This window comes from Tachyglossus aculeatus, chromosome 4 (genome assembly GCF_015852505.1).
Source record: "Tachyglossus aculeatus isolate mTacAcu1 chromosome 4, mTacAcu1.pri, whole genome shotgun sequence".
In the NCBI taxonomy this organism is placed as follows: domain Eukaryota; kingdom Metazoa; phylum Chordata; class Mammalia; order Monotremata; family Tachyglossidae; genus Tachyglossus; species Tachyglossus aculeatus.
In genome coordinates this window covers 66,486,754-66,507,946 of record NC_052069.1, presented here as the reverse complement: position 1 = coordinate 66,507,946, position 21,193 = coordinate 66,486,754, and the positions used below count along the sequence as shown (strand labels likewise).

General features: G+C 45.5%; 1 protein-coding gene across 1 annotated transcript in view; it reads left to right on the top strand.

Annotated features, from left to right (window-relative positions):
* Nucleotides 1-21,193, top strand: part of DEPTOR (DEP domain containing MTOR interacting protein) — a 190,034-nt gene that overhangs the window by 63,816 nt on the left and 105,025 nt on the right. Inside the window, exons 2-3 of the mRNA XM_038745872.1 lie at nt 5,275-5,453; nt 11,290-11,413. Of these exons, the coding sequence (XP_038601800.1) occupies nt 5,275-5,453; nt 11,290-11,413 (303 nt within the window). The remainder of the gene's footprint in view (nt 1-5,274; nt 5,454-11,289; nt 11,414-21,193) is intronic.

The window sequence follows — 21,193 nt, the reverse complement described above, 5'->3', positions numbered from 1 at the left end:
TCTGTACAAATATCTATACAGGTGCTGTGGGGAGGGGAAGGAGGTAGGGCTGGCGGGGATGGGGAGGAGGAGGGGAAAAGGGGGGCTCAGTGTGGGAAGGCCTCCTGGAGGAGGTGAGCTCTCAGTAGGGCCTTGAAGGGAGGAAGAGAGCTAGCTTGGAGGATGGGCAGAGGGAGGGCATTCCAGGCCAGGGGGAGGACGTGGGCCGGGGGTCGACGGCGGGACAGGCGAGAGCGAGGTATGGTGAGGAGATTAGTGGCGGAGGAGCGGAGGGTGTGGGCTGGGCCGGAGAAGGAGAGAAAGGAGGTGAGGTAGGAGGGGGCGAGGGGATGGCCCCGTCTAGGCCATCCTGCTCAATCCGTCTTACTCCAGGGAAGCTGGGCAGGGGGCTGGGCCAGGATTGGCCCTCCTGCCATCCCACCCACCGCAGACCTGCGGGCTCCGACTTCGGCACTGTCCACTTCAGTTGGAATGGAGGGCAGCCGCTGCTTGTCCTGCCCTCAGCCACTTTGTGGCCCTGAGCTCTGGGGTGAGCTACGGGCAGGTTGGACGCTAGCCCTCAGTGATTCTAGACTGGGAGCCCCCTGTGGGGTAGGAACCATCTCTATATGTTGCCGACTTGTACTTCCCAAGCGCTTAGTACAGCGCCCTGCACACAGTAAGCGCTCAATAAATACGATTGAATGAATGAATGAATGATGCTTTGCCTCTGACCCCATTGTCGTGGGGAATGGTGAACAGAGTGCCGAGTTTCTGGACACTTAACTTTGCTTCGTCCATCCTTGAGAATCAATCAGTCAGTCAGTGGTATTTATTGAGCGCTTACTATGTGCAGAATACTGTACTATGCATTTGGAAGAGTGCACTGCCGCAGAATTCATTCATTCGTGGTTCAGTGGAAAGAGCCCGGGCTTTGGAGTCAGAGGTCGTGGGTTCAAATCCCTGCTCCGCCGACTGTCAGCTGTGTGACCTTGGGCAAGTCACTTAGCTTCTCTGTGCCTCAGTTACCTCGTCTGTAAAATGGGGATTAAGACTGTGAACCCCACATGTGACAACTTGATCTCCTTTAGCATTGCTTTGCACATAGTATGTGCTTAACAAATGTCATCATTATTATTCAGCACTTAGAACAGTGCTCTGCACATAGTAAGCGCTTAACAAATGCCATCATTATTATTCAGCACTTAGAACAGTGCTCTGCACATAGTAAGCGCTTAACAAATGCCATCATTATTATTCAGCACTTAGAACAGTGCTCTGCACATAGTAAGCGCTTAACAAATGCCATCATTATTATTATTATTAATTAGTGGATATGTTCCCTGCCACTAATGACTTTAGAGTGTAGAATAATAAGAATAATAATAATAATGGCATTTCTTAAGCGCTTACTATGTGCAAAGCACTGTTCTAAGCGCTGGGGAGGTTACAAGGTGATGAGGTTGTCCCACAGGGGGCTCACAGTCTTCATCCCCATTTTACAGATGAGGTAACTGAGGCCCAGAGAAGTTAAATGACTTGCCCAAAGCCGCACAGCTGACAATTGGTAGAGCCGGGATTTGAACCCATGACCTCTGACTCCAAAGCCCGGGCTCTTTCCACTGAGCCAGCGGAACTCCTCTTTCTCTTGGGGGCAGGCTTGCTGCGGGCAGAAATGTGTCTGTTTATTGTTGTACTGTACTCTCCCAAGCGCTTAGTACAGTGCTCTGCACACAGTAAGCGCTCAATAAATACGATTGAACGAATGAAAAAATGAATGAATAAATAAATACGATCAAATAAATTCGATTAAATGAATCATCATCATCATCATCAATCGTATTTATTGAGCGCTTACTGTGTGCGGAGCACTGTACTAAGCGCTTGGGAAGTACAAATTGGCAACATATAGAGACAGTCCCTACCCAACAGTGGGCTCACAGTCTAAAAGATTGAAGAAAGAAATGGCGCACTCTGCTCCCACTGCCCCTCCGCTTGCCCTCTCTGTTCCTCTCAAGCTAACCTGCTCACTGTGCCTTCTTCTCATCTCTCGAGCTTCTGTGTCCTTACCCGAGCTTGGCCCTTCCCGTCCCTTCAGATCACTAGACTGCAGCACTCTCCATCTTCAAAGCCCTTGGGAAAGAACGCCGCCTCCAGGAAGCCTTCCCCGATTCATCATCATCATCAATCGTATTTATTGAGCGCTTACTATGTGCAGAGCACTGTACTAAGCGCTTGGGAACTACAAATTGGCAACATACAGAGACAGTCCTTACCCAACAGTGGGCTCACAGTCTAAAAGGGGGAGACAGAGAACAAAACCAAACGTACTAACAAAATAAAATAAATAGGATAGATATGTACAAGTAAAATAAATAAATAAATAGAGTGATAAATATGTACAAACATATATACATATATACAGGTGCTGTGGGGAAGGGAAGGAGGTAAGATGGGGGGATGGAGAGGGGGGCGAGGGGGAGAGGAAGGAAGGGGCTCAGTCTGGGAAGGCCTCCTGGAGGAGGTGAGCTCTCAGCAGGGCCTTGAAGGGAGGAAGAGAGCTAGCTTGGCGGATGGGCAGAGGGAGGGCATTCCGGGCCCGGGGGATGACGTGGGCCGGGGGTCGATGGCGGGACGGGCGATTCATTTCTAGACTGTTGCGGGTGGGGAATATGTCCGCTATATTTTAGCTTGTGCTCGCCAAAGCACTCACGACAGTACTCTGCATACAGTAAGCGCTCAATAAATGCGACTGATCGACTGATTGGCGGATTTTTCATCCCCCCAACTGCCATTTGGGCACTTCTGCATCAATTAGGCACCTAAAAATACGCACAACCCCTCACCCCCGGAGCCGAACCACACTTCTGTGAACATACCCTACCATTTGAACCCTAACCTGTGTTCGGTATCTGTCTCTTCTAAGTGGTGGTAAGCTCCCTGAGGACAGGAATGGAATCGATGAATTCTCTGGAAGTCTTTCATTCATTCAATCAGATTTAAGAGCGCTTACTGTGTGCACAGCACTGTGCTAAGCGCTTGGGAAGTGTAAGTTGGCAACATAGAGACGGTCCCTACCCAACAGCGGGCTCACAGTCTAGAAGGGGGAGACAGACAACAAAACAAAACATATTAGCAAAATAAAATAAATTGAATAAATATGTACGAGTAAAATAAATAGAGTAATAAATACATACAAACATATATACATATATACAGGTGCTGTGAGGAGGGGAAGGAGATAAGGCGGGGGGGATGGGGAGGGGGAATTCTCTTCTAAGTGCTTAGTTCAGTGTTCTGCACATTTAGGTGCTCAGTTAATGGTATTGATTAATAAATTGATTGATTAACCCGTATATATGTTTGTACGTATTCTTACTCTATTTATTTTACTTGTACATATCCATTCTATTTATTTTATTTTGTTAATACGTTTGGTTCTCTGTCTCCCCCTTCTAGACTGTGAGCCCACTGTTGGGTAGGGACCGTCTCTGTGTGTTGCCGACTTGTACTTCCCAAGCACTTAGTACAGTGCTCTGCACACAGTAAGCGCTCAATAAATACGATTGACTGATTGATTGATTGGTAGAGGTGTCTGATTATGGTGCATGGTGTGAAGCCCATGGCAGATCCCCTTGATAATGATGAGGGGCCCAGCTATGTTTATATCATTTCTTCTGCAGCAAGATGGGGGGAAACCATGTTTTGCCGTGTCCTAACCCTTTCCCCCACGCAAATAATAATGATGGGATTTATTAAGCGCTTACTACGTGCAAAGCACTGTTCTAAGCGCTGGGGAGGTTACAAGGTGATTAGGTCGTCCCACGGGGGGCTCACAGTCTTAATGGATAGCAATGCTTAATGGATAGCAAATCAATCAATCAATCGTATTTATTGAGCGCTTACTGTGTGCAGAGCACTGTTCTAAGCGCTTGGGAAGTACAAGTTGGCAACATGTAGAGACGATGCCATCCATTGCTGTCTTGGGACAACTAGATTGGAATTCCTTGAGAAGCAGTGTGGCTCAGTGGAACAGAGCCCGGGCTTTGGAGTCAGAGGTCATGGGTTCAAATCCCGGCTCTGCCAACTCTCAGCTGTGTGGCTTTGGGCAAGTCACTTCACTTCTCTGGGCCTCAGTTCCCTCATCTGTAAAACGGGGATGAAGACTGTGAGCCCCCCGTGGGACAACCTGATCACCTTATAACCTCCCCAGCGCTTAGAACAGTGCTTTGCACATAGTAAGCGCTTAATAAATGCCATCATCAATTCCTTGTGCTACTTCCTCTTCCCCAGTCAGTGAGAAGCAATACTGGCCCAGTAGATAGAGTACGGGCCCGGGAGTCAGAAGGACGTGGGTTCTAATTTCGGCTCCACCACGCCTGCTGGCCGACCTTGGGCAAGTCACTTCACTTCCCTGTGTCCCAGTTACCTCATCTGTAAAATGGGGATTGAGACCGTGAGCCCCATCTGAGACCTGGACTGTGTCCGAAGCTCAGCGGAAAGAGCACGGGCTTGGGAGCCAGAGGTCATGGGTTCTAATCCCGGCTCCGCCGCTTGTCAGCTGTGTGACTTTGAGCAAATCACTAAACTTCTCCGTGCCTCAGTTACCTCATCTGTAAAATGGGGATTAAGACTGTGAGCCCCATCTGAGACCTAGACTGTGTCCGAAGCTCAGTGGAAAGAGCACAGGCTTGGGAGCCAGAGGTCATGGGTTCTAATCCTGGCTCTGCCATGTGTCAGCTGTGTGACTTTGAGCAAATCACTAAACTTCTCCGTGCTTCAGTTACCTCATCTGTAAAATGGGGATTAAGACTGTGAGCCCCACGTGGGACACCCTTGTATCCCCCCTCAGTGCTTAGAACAGTGCTTCGCACATAGCGCTTAACAAATGCCATCATTAATATTATTAATATTATTATTATATATTCATATAAATTATATATTACATATTATAATATATTATAGATTATACCTGATCACCTTGTATCCCCCCAGTGCTTAGAACAGTGCTTCGCACATAGCGCTTAACAAATGCCATTATTATTATTATTATTATTATATATCATATAAATTGTAGATTACATATTATAATAGATTATATATTATTATAAAATTATTATATTATTATACTGTAGTGTGCTATAACATAATTTATATAATAATATAATATTATTATTATTATCTTGTACCTACCCCACCGCTTAGAACAGTGTTTGGCACATGGTGAGCGCGTAACAAACGCCATTTAAAAATGCCTTACAAATTCATTTTACACCGATTCATATTTGCTTCCAGGCTCAGGCTGCATGAGGAAAAGGTGATTAAAGATCGAAGACATCACCTCAAAACCTACCCGAACTGTTTCGTGGCCAAGGAGCTGATCGACTGGCTGATTGACCATAAGGAAGCTTCAGACCGAGAGACCGCCGTTAAATTGATGCAGAAATTAGCGGACCGTAGCATCATTCATCATGGTCAGTGGACGTTTCGGGCCCCAGGGTGAATTCGACTGCTTTTTATTCCCGGACCGTTGAACAGAAGGAAAAAGAATCTGACAGGGTTTCTCTCATCCTCGTTTTAAAAAGGGTTGGAGGGGGTGAAGGCTCTTTAAAAAAAAGTTGATCCCATCTGCAACTTGCACCTTCACTCGCCTTGACGTCTTTTTCAGTTTCCCTCTCTATTTGATGTAGCTTTACAAGATTGTCTCTCTTTATTGCTGTGTTGTACTTTCCAAGCGCTTAGTACAGTGCTCTGCACAGTGTAAGCACTCAATAAATGCGATTGAATGATGAATCTTGACACCCTCCTGTGTTAATCTGTCGAAGGGAGGAGACTGACATCAGTAGCGGAGCATCTTGGCTCAGTGGATAGAGCACGGACCTCGGAGTCAAAAGGTCATGGGTTCTAATCCCGGCTCCTCCACTTGTCTGCTGTGAGACCTTAGGCAAGTCACTTCTCTTCTCTATGCCTCGGTTACCTCATCTGGAAAATGGATATTGAGACTGTGAGCCCCTCGGGGGACAGGGACTCTGTCCACCCCAGCGCTTAGTACAATGCCTGGCACATAGTAAGAGTTTAACAAATAGCATAACAAATTCCATAGTAATAATGAAGGGGATTTGGGGGTTGGTTTGACTGATTTCCGTGTATTCCCACACTACCTGGTTCTAATATTATAAACTGAACACTGGCATGGCTGCACTAATTGCAGCAAATATAGGCGCACATTTCAAAGAAAACGTTCTGATAAACGTCAAATCAATCAATCAATCAATCGTATTTATTGAGCGCTTACTGTGTGCAGAGGACTGTACTAAGCGCTTGGGAAGTACAAGTCGGCAGCACATAGAGACAGTCCCTACCCAACAGCGGGCTCACAGTCTAGAAGGGGGAGACAGAGAACAAAACCAAACATACTGACAAAATAAAATAAATAGAATAGATATGTATAAGATAAATAAATAAGTAATAAATATGTACAAGCATATATACATATATACAGTGCTGTGGGGAAGGGAAGGAGGTAAGATGGGGGGGATGGGGGGGGGCGAGGACTAGCAAACATGCTAGTGTTTGCAGGCATTGCATTCCCCTCTCAGATTTCACAGCCTGTGAGCTAGAAATAGCAAAATCAATAAAATCTGTCGTCTTTGCTGCTCAAACCTCCCACCAAACCAGAAAATTACATAAATGTAAAATGTTTCACGGCCATACGACTTGAAATTCCAAGAGCAGCCCAGAACTGTAAACTGTAAACTGTGGGCAGGAGAAGGAACTCTACAAAACCGCAGAACTCCTTGGGAGTGGGAAATTCCCGAAAGGACTCTGAGGGCTGAAATTGCCTTCCCGGTGTCCCTCAGTGGCCCCTGGATGATTTCTCGGACGTGAAGCGGACCGTTCTCGATACAAAGGTGGACACTAGACTGTGAGCCCACTGTTGGGTAGGGACTGTCTCCATATGTTGCCAACTTGTACTTCCCAAGCGCTTAGTACAGTGCTCTGCACACAGTAAGCGCTCAATAAATACGATTGATTGATTGATTGATTGATTGGTGTAACAATACCCTTGTGGATCCAGTGGGATGTTTCACACAATTTCACACTGGAGCTGGGTTCTAATCCAGACCCCACCACTTGCCTGCTGTGCTGTGAGCCCCCCGTGGGACAACCTGATCACCTTGTAACCTCCTCAGTGCTTAAAACAGTGCTTTGCACATAGTAAGCGCTTAGTAAGTGCCATCATTATTATTATTATTATTATATGGGGCCGATGGGATGCTTTATTACAAGGGGGCCCGGCGTGATCCTGATGTGAGGCCCCCATCGGTGTCAGCCCCACAGTGAGTCAATATGCTATTACCCGAGTGGTTCCAAATAAAAAAGAGCCTTACGTGACTCCGTTCTCTGACCATTTTCCCCAGCGTCAATGGATGGACTCCCATTCACCAAACCAAAATCTAATAATAATATGGGAATCTGTTAAGCGCTTACTATGTGCAAGGCACTGTTCTAAGCGTTGGGATAGAAACAAAATCATCTGGTAGGACACAGTCCTTGTCCCACATAGTAATAATAATAATAATAATAATAATAATAATGGCATTTGTTAAGCACTTACTATGTGCAAAGCACTGTTCTAAGCGCTGGGGGGGATACAAGGTAATCAGGTTGTCCCACATGGGGCTCACAGTCTTAATCCACATTTTATAGGTGAGGGAACTGAGGCACAGAGAAGTGAAGTGACTTACCCGAGGTCACACAGAAGACAAGTGGCAGAGCCGAGATTAGAACCCAGATCCTTCTGACTCCCAGGGCCGTGCTCTATCCACAAGGCCATGTTCTGAAAACATCTCTACTGTCACCTGATCCATGGCTTTACTGGATGATTCTCTTTTGTGCCACTGGGAGCTAATTCAGAAGTTTTTCAGGGTAAATGGCATCCTTCAACGTAATAATAATGATAATAATGATGGTATTTGTAAAGCGCTTACTATGTGTCAAGCACTGTTCTAGACTGTGAGCCACTGTTGGGTAGGGACCGTCTCTATATGTTGTCAACTTGTACTTCCCAAGCGATTAGTACAGTGCTCTGCACACAGTAAGCGCTCAATAAATACGATTGATTGATTGATTGATAAATACGATTGAAGGAATGAATTAATGTTCTAAACACTGGGGTAGATACAGTCGAATCAGGTTGGACACAGTCCCTGTCCCACATGGAGCTAACAGTCTTAATCCCCATTTTACAGATGAGGGAACTGAGGCACAGAGAAGTGAAGTGACTTGCCCAAAGTCACACAGCTGACAGTCGGCAGAGCCGGGATTTGAACCCATGACCTCTGGCTCCAAAGCCCGGGCTCTTTTCCACTGAGCCACGCTGCTTCCCATATCCTAGAATGCTCTGCTCCCGCATAATCCGGTGGGCGCCCAGCCCTGCAGGGAGGCTTCTTGCCCTTTCTAGCCTGAGAAACCCCAAACCCCCAAAGCTTCCCCCAGCTGTCCGCCCAAATCAATCAATCGTATTTATTGAGCGCTTACTGTGTGCAGAGCGCCCAAAGAGACCCACCTGCTGAGTGAGTTCCTCCTTTCTTTCCATGGAGGCGGGCGTCATTGTGCAAACCTTTTTTTTTTTCCAGTGGAAATTCCTCTTTTGGTGCTGTAAACTGTTCTGGTTTCTCCTCCTTTAGGTGTTGGTATGTGTGAAATCTTGAGGAGAAATCTCTTTTAAGTGGGGATGTAAAGAGTGAGTTCCTGGAGGCTCAGTTTCCAGGATTGAGCAGTTAATAATACTGATGATATTTGTTATCTGCTTGCTATAATATTAATAATAATTTCAGTACTTGTTTGGTGCTTATTAAGTGCCAAGAACTGTTGTAAGTGCTGGGGGAATACAAGTTAATAATAATAATAATAATGATGGTATTTGTTAAGCGCTTACTACGTGCCAAGCACTGTTTTAAGCGCTGGAGTGGATACAGGGTAATCAGGTTGGCCCATGTGGGGCTCACAGTCTTAATCCCCATTTTATAGATGAGGTAACTGAGGCACAGAGAAGTTAAGTGACTTGCCCAAAGTCACACAGCAGACGAGTGGTGAGGCCGGGATTAGAACCCATGACCTCTGGCTCCTATGCTGGACTCTTTCCACCGAGCCACGGTGCTTCTCTCAGGTTGGACACATTCCCTGTCCCACATGGGGGTCACACTCTTAATTTCTATTTTACAGATGAGGTAACTGAGGCCCAGAGAAGTGAAGTGACTTGCCCAATGTCACACAGCAGACATGTGGTGGAGCCGGGATTAGAACCCAGGTCCTTCTGATTCCCAAGCCCGGGCTCTATCCACTAAGCCATGCTGCTTCTCCATGACCAGGCATGTACTAAGCGCTGAGGTGATACAAGCATTTGAGCAATTCTAAAGATGGATAGAGAGAGCGAGGGCCTGGGATTCAGAAGGCCTGGGTTCTAATCCCGGCTCCACCACATGTCTGCTGTGCGACCTTCTGCAAATCAATCAATCAATCAATCGTATTTATTGAGAGCTTACTGTGTGCAGAGCACTGTACTAAGCGCTTGGGAAGTACAAGTTGGCAACATATAGAGACAGTCCCTACCCAACAGCGGGCTCACAGTCTAAAAGACTGTGCAAATCACATCGTTTCTCTATGCCTGTTTCCTCATCCGCAAAATGGGGGTTCAATATCTGTCCTCCCTCCTACTTAGACTCTGAGCCCCTTGTGGGTTACCTGGTATCTACCCCAGCACTTAGTACAGTGCTTACCACATAGATTGTGCTCAACAAATACTACAATTATTATTATTATTATTACTACTACTACCACACTGTCTATTCTGACTGGTACAGGCTCAAAATGCTCCCCTAAGGCTACTACTTATTTGGCAGTTAATAATAAAAAGAGCAATAAGAATTGTGCCCTCTAAGTGCTTACTGTGTGCCAAGCACAGTACCAAGTGCTGGGGTGAATACAGTGTAAGCAGATCGGAAACTGTCCATGTCATTCATTCATTCAATCGTATTTATTGAGCGCTTACTGTGTGCAGAGCACTGTACTAAGCGCTTGGGAAGTACAAGTTGGCAACATATAGAGACGGTCCCTGTGGGCTCATAGTTTAAGGAGGAAGGAGAGCAGGTTTTTAATCCTCATTTTACAGATGAGGAAACTGAGGCCCAGGGAAGTTACATTTCATGCCCAAGGTTGCGCAGCAGACAAGTGGCAGAGCTGGGATTAGAACCCGAGTTCTCTGACTCCCAGGGCCAATCTCTATTCACTGGGCTCCACTTTCGCCCAGTCAAAGTCAATTAAATTTTAGGGGAACTTACAAACTCTGTTGTATTGTACTCTCCCAAGCATTTAGTAAAGTGCCTTACACACTTTCCTCTTCTCTCACTCCCTTCTGCATCTCCCTGACTTGCTCCTTCTGTTCTTCCCCCCTTCCCAGCCCCACAGCACTTATATACACATCTTTATGTTTTTTATATTAATGTCTGTCTCCCCCACTTCTAGACCATAAGCTCACTGTGGGCAAGGAATGTGTCTGTTTATTATTGTATTGCACTTTCCCAAGCCCTCAGTACAGTACTCTGCACAGAGTAAGTACTCAATAAATATGATTGAATGTATGACGAGTGCTCAGTAAATATGAAATGATCGATTAGGACAGGAGAGCTGAGCAGCTTCAAAGCCCATGCCGGTCTAGACCTGGGAGACATTTAAAGAGGAAGGAGAACAGGTTTTTAATCCTCATTTTACAGATGAGGAAACAAGCCCAGAGAAGTTACGCTTCATGCCCGAGGTTGCACAGCAGACAAGTGGCAGAGCCAGAATTAGAACCCAGGTCCTCTGAGTCCCAGGGTCGGACATTCACCTCTCTGGTGTGGGAAGGAGACGGGGAGGGTCTCCCGTTTCCCAGGGAAGAGAAGGGCTGGAGAAAATCAGCCCAGCCCTTAGAAATGACTCTGCTCCTGTGTGACTCTGCTCAGCTCTAGACTGGAAGCTCGTTGTAGACAGGAAATGTGTCCGTTTATCATTCTAGTACACTCTCCCAAGCACTTACTACAGTGCACCGCACATAGTAAGCACTCAGTAAATCCTATTCACTGACTAAGAACACCTTGGCCGGGTTATTCCTTTGATGGCTCCTCCGTGGGTCTCGTGTGGGAACAATTCATCAGTGATGTTGGAGGGAACAAGGTAGCTTTGCCTCTGAACTCAACAATTTCTGAAAAGCGTTGGGTGGTTTTGGAGTTTTAATCTGTGACTGACCCGATTTTGTGTTTTGTGTTTCAGTGTGTGATGAGCATAAGGAATTCAAGGATGTCAAACTTTTCTACCGCTTTAGGAAAGACGATGGAACCTTCCCTCTGGATAATGAAGTGAAGGTGTTTATGAGAGGACAGAGGCTGTATGAGAAGTACGTTGCGTTCAAATTCCATGTTGTAATGTTGAGTTGAAATCACTCTGTGACTGCCTTTGTGTGGACTCAGCTGAACGTAACTCATCTGTTTAACAGGAAAAACACATTTCTTTATCCATTAGTCTGTTTTTTTTTAATGCTGTTTGTTAAACGCTTACCCTGGGCCAGGCACTGAATAACAATAATAATAATAATAATAATAATAATAATAATGGCATTTATTAAGCGCTTACTATGTGCAAAGCACTGTTCTAAGCGCTGGGGAGGTTACAAGGTGATCAGGTTGTCCCACGTGTGGCTCACAGTCTTAATCCCCATTTTACAGATGAGGTAATTTAGGCTCAGAGAAGTTAACTGACTTGCCCAAGGTCACACAGCAGACATGTGGTGGAGTAGGGATTCGAACCCGTGACCTCTGACTCCAAAGCCCGTGCTCTTTCCACTGAGCCACGCTGCTTCTCTAAGAGTAATGATGGTACTTGTTAAGTGCTTACTATGTGCCAAGCACTGTTCTACAAGTCATTCAGTTTGGACACAGTCCCTGTCTCACATTGCTTCACACTCTTACTCCCCATTTTACAGATGAGGTAACTGAGGCTTAGAGAGGTAAAGTGAGTTGCCCAAGGTCACAGAGCAGACAAGTGGCAGAGTCAGGATTAGAACCCAGGTCCTTTTGACTCCCAGGACCATGCTCTACCCACTAAGCCACTTAAAGCTGGGGTAGATACAAGGTAATCAGGTTGGACTCAGTCCATGTCCCAGTCTTAATCCCTGTTTTACAAGTGAGGTAACAGGCACAGAAGAGTGAAGTGACTTGCCCAAGGTCACACAGCAGGCAACTGGCGGAGCCGGAACCAGAATCCAGGTCCTCTGCCTCCTATTCCCAGACGCTTTTCCCGGGCCACTCTATTTCTTTTCTAGAATGTAAACTTGTGGTCAGGAACATGTCCACCAACTCTGTTATATTGTACTCTCCCAAGCGCTTAGCACATTGCTGTGCACATAGTAAGCACTCAATAAATACAATTGGTCAATCAATCGATTGATTCATTCTCGCATACAGAGTTTTGGAAAAAGAGTACAGGTCCTCGAGCTCAGAAGTTCTATTCCCAAATCTGCCTCCAGCCTGCTCTGTGTCCTCAAGCAAATCTCTTAATCTCTCCTCCTCTGTTAATAATAGTAATAATAATAATATTAATAATAATAATGGCATTTGTTAAGCGCTTACTATGTGCACTGTTCTAAGCACTGGGTTCACTACAGATGCTACCTGTTTCCCCTTGCTGCATAAGGGATAGTGAGGCTAAAATGTGACAGTGCTTTGTGAGAAACAGTCCAGAACAAATGCCAAATGTTAATACTACTACGTTTTCAAACCCAAAAAGTCGATCTTCTTCGCGGGAATTACTCAGTGCATTTAATACAGTTACCAAGTCAAAAGCTGCGGGGCTAAATGTTCTGGTATTTGTAAGATTCGACCCCGATGGTAATGCGGAAACTCAAAGTTTGTGAATTATGGTGCCTAGCAGGATATTTTCCCGTATCTGCAGCTGAAGAATCCATCTGATTTTCATTTGGCGCGGACGATGTAGTGTCGTTTCAGTGTAGCTACAGCAATATTTAGATTCCTTTTGCCTGAAACGTTGAACAGATGCTCTTGGAGATTGGGATGTTATGAAGAGTGACTTCTCCCGTAGTAATCAGTCAATCAGTGGTATTTATTGAGCACTTGATGTGTGCAGAGCACTGGGCTAAGCACTTGGGACAGTAGAGTCGGTAGACACGCTATTTGCCCACGAGGAGCTTATCGACTAGAGGAGGAAGCAGAGATGAAAATAAATGACAGATGGAAATGTATATCAGTGATGTAGGACTAGGGGTAGGGTGAAAATCAAAGTGCTTAAGGGATATTGCGTAGGCTACACAGAAGAGGGGATGACTAGGAGAAGTAAGGGCATAGTCAGGGAAGGCCTCTTGGAGGAGGTGTGATTTTGCTAGGGCTCTGAAGATGGGGAGAGTGGTGGTCAATCACTGGTATTTGATACCACTGGTCCCTACTGAGAGCTCACCTCCTCCAGGAGGCCTTCCCAGACTGAGCCCCCTCCTTCCTCTTCCCCTCCCCATCCCCCCTGCCTTACCTCCTTCCCCTCCCCACAGCACCTGTATATATGTATATATATATTTGTACATATTTATTACTCTATTTCATTTGTACATATTTATTCTATTTATTTTATTCTGTTAATAAGTTTTATTTTGTTCTCTGTCTCCCCCTTCTAGACTGTAAGCCCACTGTTGGGTAGGGACCGTCTCTGTATGTTGCCAACTTGGACTTCCCAAGCGCTTAGTACAGTGCTCTGCACACAGTAAGCGCTCAATAAATACGATTGAGTGAATGAATGAATGAATATCAGTGGTATTTACTGAGCATTAACTATGTGCAGAGTACTGTATTAATCACTTGCGAGAGTATAATACACAGAAATAGCAGATGCGTTCTTTACCCGTAACGAGTTTACAGTCTAGAGCTGGAGATCGACATTAATATAAATAAATACTTCATAATACGTAATTTAAAGATATATGCACAAGTGCTGTGGGGTTGAGGGTGGGGTAAATATCAAGTATTTAACCCAAAAATCAAATATTTCTGGTACTGACCTTCTCACTGTGCCTCGTTCTTGCCTGTCCCACCGTCGAACCCTGGCCCACGTCCTCCCCATGGCCTGGAATGCCCTCCCTCCTCAAATCCGCCAAACTAGCTCACTTCCCCTTCAAAGCCCTACTGAAAGCTCACCTCCTCCAGGAGGACTTCTTGGACTAAGATCCCCTTTTCCTCTGCTCCCCCTCCCCATCACCCCGACTTTCTCCCTTTGCTCAATGCCCCCCACCCCACAGCACTTGTGTATATATGTACATATTTATAATTATAATTCTGTTTATTTTTATTAATGATGTGCATATATCTATAATTCTATTTATTTATAATGATGCTACTGCTGCCTAATTCTATTTATTTACAATGATGCTACTGATGCCTGTTTACTTGTTTTGATGTCTATCTCCCCCCTTCTAGACTGTGAGCCCGTTGTGGGCAGGGATTGTCTCTATTGGTTGCTGAATTGTACTTTCTAAGCACTTAGTATAGTACTACTATACTAAGACGAATACTAAGAATTCTAAGAATACTAATACTAAGAATACTAATACTACTATACTAAGAAGCCACGCTGGAGAAGCAGCGTGGCTCAGTGGAAAGAGCCTGGGCTTTGGAGTCAGAGGTCGTGGGTTCAAATCCCGGCTCCACCACTTGTCAGCTGTGTGACGTTGAGCAAGTCCCTTCACTTCTCTGGGCCTCAGTTCCCTCATCTGTAAAATGGGGATGAAGACTGTGAGCCCCTCGTGGGACAACCTGATTACCTTGTACCTACCCCAGCGCTTAGAACAGTGCTTTGCACATAGTAAGTGCTTAACAAATACCAACATTATTATTATTATTATTACTCAGTGCACAGAAAGTGCTCAGTAAATGCGACTGTAAGAATAATAATAATAACTGTGGCATTTGTTAAAGCCTTACTACATGCCAGGCAGTCTATTAAGCGCTGGGGTGGGTACAAGTAAATTGGATTGGACACATCTGTAAAATGGGGATTAAGACTGTGAGCCCCCCATGGGACAACCTGATCACCTCGTAAACTCCCCAGCGCTTAGAACAGTGCTTTGCACATAGTAAGTGCTTAATAAATGCCATTATTATTATTATTATTATTATTATTATTATCTCTGTCCCTCATGGGACTCACAATCGTAATCTCCGTTTTCCATCTCCAAAGGTCACAGGTCCAAGTGCATAGAAGACGCAGAAGGGAAAGCGAGTCAGGGAAAAGAGGGTTTAATCAGGGAAGGCCTTTTGGAGATGTGACCTGTCAGATTTGAAAGGGGATGGAGTTCCAGGACAGAGGGAGGACACGGACAAAGGGTTGGCAGCGAGGTAGTCGAGATGGAGATACAGTGAGTAGGTTGGCTTTATCATCATCCTCATCATCATCAATCGTATTTATTGAGCGCTTACTATGTGCAGAGCACTGTACTAAGTGCTTGGGAAGTACAAATTGGCAACATCTAGAGACAGTCCCTACCCAACAGTGGGCTCACAGTCTAAGAGGGGGAGACAGAGAACAAAACCAAACAAACTAACAAAATAAAATAGAATAGATATGTGCAAGTAAAATAAATAAATAGAGTAATAAATAGTTACAAACATATATACATATATACAGGTGCTGTAGTTTCTGCCTGTTTTAGAGGAGGGTAGGGAGCAAGTTGGGTCAGGTTAGGAGATCTAACCTGTTCACCTCCAGACTCTGATTCAGAAGTATATTTGTCAGGAAACTTTGGGAGTTCAGAGCATCTCATGGAAGACTAGCAGGAGCTAAGAACTGGCGGAGAGGGAGGGCAGAAGGATGGTCCAAAATGAGAGCTCACCCGAAACCGAGCAGGGGAAGGAAGCGAAGTAATCGGGATATCTTCCAGGGGCCTCTTCAGACAGTGGTTGTTGGGGACACTCAGAGCTCTGGAGTTGTTTCAAACAATCAATCATATTTATTGAGCGCTTACTGTGTGCAGAACACTGTACTAAGCGCTTGGGAAGTACAAGTTGGCAACATATAGAGACGGTCCCTACCCAACAGTGGGCTCACAGTCTAAAAGATTGTGTAAAAGACTGTTTCAGCCTCTCTGACTTCTCCTTCTTCCTTCCCGCTCTACCCTAAAGACCTGCTAGGAAAATCATAGGAACCTTCCAAACAGCCAGAGAAGCGGAAGAGACACCAGGGCAGGTGGTACAGATTACAAAGGGAGCAGCCTGGCTGAGTGGATAGAGGATGGGCCTGGGAGACAGAGGACCTGGGTTCTAATCCTGCCTCTGCCACTTATCTGTTATGGGAACTTGGGCAAGTCACTTCACTTCTCTGGGCCTCAGTTACCTCTTCTGTAAAATGGGGATGAAATCTTATTCCCTCAATCAGTTAATCAGTTACTGAATGCATATTATGTGCAGAGCACTGTACTGAGTGCTTGGGAGCATGCAATGCAACAGATTTGCCAACAAATGTTGCCAACTTGTACTTCCCAAGCGCTTAGTACAGTGCTCTGCACATAGTAAGTGCTCAATAAATATGATTGAATGAAAGAATGAATGAACAGAGTTGTTCCCTTCACATATGAGCCCTCCTATTTATTTTATTTTGTTAGTATGTTTGGTTTTGTTCTCTGTCTCCCCCTTTTAGACTGTGAGCCCACTGTTGGGTAGGGACTGTCTCTATATGTTGCCAATTTGTACTTCCCAAGCGCTTAGTACAGTGCTCTGCACATAGTAAGCGCTCAATAAATACGATTGATGATTAATGATTAGGAGCCGTATGTGGGACAGGGACTGCGTCCAATCTGATTACCCTGTCTCTACCCTAGCACTTAGTATTCATTCATTCATTCATTCAATCGTATTTATTGAGCACTTACTGTGTGCAGAGCACTGTACTAAGCGCTTGGGAAAGTACAGTTGAACAATAAACAGTGACATTCCCATCCCACAGTGAGCTTACAGTCTTGGCACACAGTAAGCACTTAACAAGTACCATTAAAAAAATAAAATAAAGAGGGGGGAAGAAGAGATCTTCTCCCAAGGGAGACATCCTTGGTTCTGATGGAGGCGGAGGACTCCGGGGGTCGGTGGGAGGTGGTTTTGTTTGTGTGGCTCTACCTTTGTCCATGTTATTAATAGAACTTTGTGAAACTCAGTAGTTTCTGCTGGGGTTTCACAGGTGGGCGGTGTCTGGGTCAGGTGGTTTCATGACCTTGGTGGCTTTTCTCTAGCTTCTAATTCAGGTCGGGTCAGTAGGAAGGCTATGTCTCTCTCGGAAAAGCTATGTCTCCGATAGAGTGGCGTTGATTTCTGCACCCCCTCCCCTTGACACTTGAATAACATTGTTTGTGTGTGTGTGTGTGTGTGTGTGTGTGTGTGTGTGTGTGTGTGTTTTGCGGGGAAACTGAGCCAGCTGGAGAAGAGTCAGAGCACAAATAACGACCTGGGCTCAATTCCCAGTGAGGACTGCAGTGCATTTATCTGGCTGCCGACCCCTGGCCCACGTCCTGCCTCTGTCCTGGAACACCCTCCCTCCTCAAATCCGCCAGACAATGACTTTCCCCCCCCATTCAAAGCCTTATTGAAGGCACACCTCCTCCAGGAGGCCTTCCCTGACTAAGCCCCACCCCTTTCCTCTTCTCCCATCCCCTTCCGCATCACCCCGACTTGCTCCCTTTATTCAGTCCCGGTTTTAGCTGCCCATCACTTATGTACATATCTGTCATTTATGTGTTTACATCAATGTCTGTCTTCCCCTTTAGACTGTAAGCTCATTGTGGGCACAGAACGTGTCTGCTTATTATTATATTGTACTCTCTCAAGCACTTAGTGAGCATTTGACAAATAAATTGATTGACTAATCACACCTCACCTTTCTGACTTGCTGGTTTGTCATAATAATAATGATGGTATTTGTTAAGCACTTACTATATGTCAAGCACTGTTCCAAGCACTGGCCTAGATATAAGGGTAAACAAGTCAGACATAGTCCCTGTCCCACTTGGGGCTCACGGTCTTAATCCCCATTTTACAGATGAAGTAACCGAGACCCAGAAAAGCGAGGTGACTTGCCCAAGGTCACACAGCAGACACATGGATGAGTCGGGATTAGAACCCATGTCCTTCTCACTCCCAGGCCTGAGCTCTATCCACTAGGGCTCACAGTCTCCTGAGTCAGCCAACTTTTCCATTCATCTGCCCAAGCGCCTCGGTTTGAGGCGGTTTAAAGAGCGAGAAACATCGAGCAAAGAAACACAATCTGTTCCTTGTGGTTCTAACACAGCAAGGTCCAAAAAAAAAAAAAGCACAGACTGGTTGGTTCATTCATTCATTCAATAGTATTTATTGAGCGTTTAATGTGTGCAGAGCACTGTACTAAGCACTTGGGAAGTACAAGTTGGCAACATATAGAGACGGTCCCTACCCAACAACGGGCTCACAGTCTAGAAGGGGGAGACAGACAACAAAACAAAACGTGTGGACAGGTGTCAAGTCATCGGAATAAATAGAAATAAAGCTAGATGCACAATCATTAACAAAATAAATAGAATAGTAAATATGTACAAGTAAAATAAATAGAGTAATAAATCTGTATAAACATACATACAGGTGCTGTGGGGAGGGGAAGGAGGGAGGGCGGGGGGATGGGGAGGAGGAGAGGAAAAAGGGGGCTCAGTCTGGGAAAAAGGGGGCTCAGTCTGGGGAAAAAGGGGGCTCAATCTGGTTGGTTCCTGGCAACTTGAGATGTGCGTTTTTGTAATAATACCTGCTAATGCAATTCCCTCTCCAGCACCAAGCTCTGTTAAAATTCGTGACAGACAGCCAAGCAGCTTGTGCAGATTTGCAGATCTTGGTGTTATTTATGAGCAGCATAAATTAGGAAAGGTAAGCAGTCTCCCTTTTGTGCAACAGAAAGAGATTCGTTCAGGTTTCTGAGGTTCCGGTGCACTCATTCATTACCTGTTCGACATCCCTAAAATTCGGTCTGTGTTTCTAAGAGATCTCTGGATACCAGACCCAGATTTGGGCATATCAGGCACTCCCACTTAGATTGTATCCCAACCTGTCAAAGAGATTTATTCTTTTGTCAGAAAGTAATCACCAAATGTTTATTCAAGAGGCACGTTTGGCTCTCTCAGTCAGTGCTGCCCAACTTTCTGGTCGGGGCATTCGGGGAAGTGAGCGACTGTTGCTGATTGACCTTGGGCAAGGCACTTCACTTTTCTGTCCGTCAGTTACCTCATCAGTAAAATGGGGATTGAGATTGTGAACCCCGGGGACAGGGACTGTGTCCAGCCGGATTTGCTTGCATTCAGCCCAGCGCTTAGTACATAAAAAGTGCTTAAAAACACCATAATTACTATTATTTTTATTATCATTATTATTGAGCACTTGTGCAGAGCACTGTACTAAGTGTTTGGGAGAGTACAGTGCAACAAAAAACAGACACATTCCCTGTCCACAGTGATCTTAGAAGAGGGGGAGACAGATGTTAATATAAATAAATAAATTACAGATATGTCCATAAGTGCTGTGGGGCTGGGAGGGGGGAAAAACAAAGGGAGCAAGTCAGGGTGACATAGAAGGGAGTGGGAGAAGAGGAAAGGGGGAATTTAGGGGTGGCCTCTTGGAAGAGATGTGCCTTCAGTAAGACTCTGGAGCAGGGGAGAGTAACTGTCTGTTGGATTTGAGGAGAAAGGTGGTCCAGGCCAGAGGCCAGGGGCCAAGGGTCGGCGGTGAGACAGGTGAAATTGAGGCAGAGTGAGAAGGTTAGCATTAGAGGAATGAAGTGTGCGGCCTGGGTGTAGTAGGAGAGTGGTGAGGTGAGGTAAGAGGGGACAAAGTGATGGAGTGCTTTACTCCAGTGGTGAGGAATTTTTGTTTATGGAGGTGGATGGGCAACCACTGGAGTTTTTTGAGGAGTGGGGAAACATGGCCTGAACATTTCTGTGGAAAAAGGATCCGGGCAGCAGAGTGAAGTATGGACTGGAGTTGGGAGAGACAGGATGCTGGGAGGTCAGCAAGGAGGCTGATGCAGTAATCTAGGTGGGATAGGATGAGTGATTGTATTAACGTGGTACTGGTTTGGATGGAGAGGAAAGGGCGGTTTTTAGCAATCTTGTGAAGGTGGGACCGACAGGATTTAGTGATGGATTGAATATGTGGGTTGAATGAGAGAGAGAATTCAAGGATAACACCAGGGTTACAGGCTTGTGAGACAGAAAGGATAGTGGTGCCATCTACAGTGATGTGAAAGTCGAGGGGGAGGACAGGGTTTGGGTGGGAAGATAAGGATGACCTCGGGTTGAGTTTTCATGACGAACCCAGATCTCTCAATATAGTTCAAGCTATATTGAGCTTGAAAGCTCCTTGAGCTTCCTTGGAGGAGTTGTTGGCACATACTAGCATAGGTAACATTTCTTAGTTTGCAGTTTCTGAAACTCAGCCGGTGCAGAAAGTTGAGTGATCTTTAGCTTGTCCTCCTTCCCCCAGTTGGCATGTGGAGCTGTTAAATTCCATTCCAAGAAACCTGCTCAAACTGGATCTGATTTCAAGTATGCTTTGTACCTCATCTCCGGGGCCCATTCCTATGGAGCTGTAGTTCATCCCATCTACAAAAAGCGGGGATCCTCCACGCTTCCTTTTCTTCAGAGTAGCTCTTGCCTCCAGCGCTTATTACAGTGCCTGGCACCTAGTAAGTGCTTAACAAATACCATAATTATTATGCAGCTCATTGTGGGCAGGGAATGTGTCTACCAATTCTGTTTTATTGTACTCTCCCAAGCGTTTAATATGGTGTTCTGCACACAGTAAGCACTCAATACCATTGATTGATTAACTGATGGGAGAACGGGGTTGCCCCATTTTAATACCACAGTGTGTGTGGTTTGAGGGAGCAGAAGAAAACAGGGGCCTTCTGAGAAATGGGGTCTTGAACTGGATCAAAGAAGGAGAGCAAGGCTATGGAGAGAAAGGGAGAAGGATGAGGAATGGTGGGAGCTTAAAATATTCAAAAATTCTAAGAAGATTAGGATTTTTTGGTTTGTTTTTCTCTTTCTGGGGACTTCTCTGGCTTAAATGGTTGGAAAGAGCACAGGCTTGGGAGCCAGAGGTCACGGGTTCTAATCTCA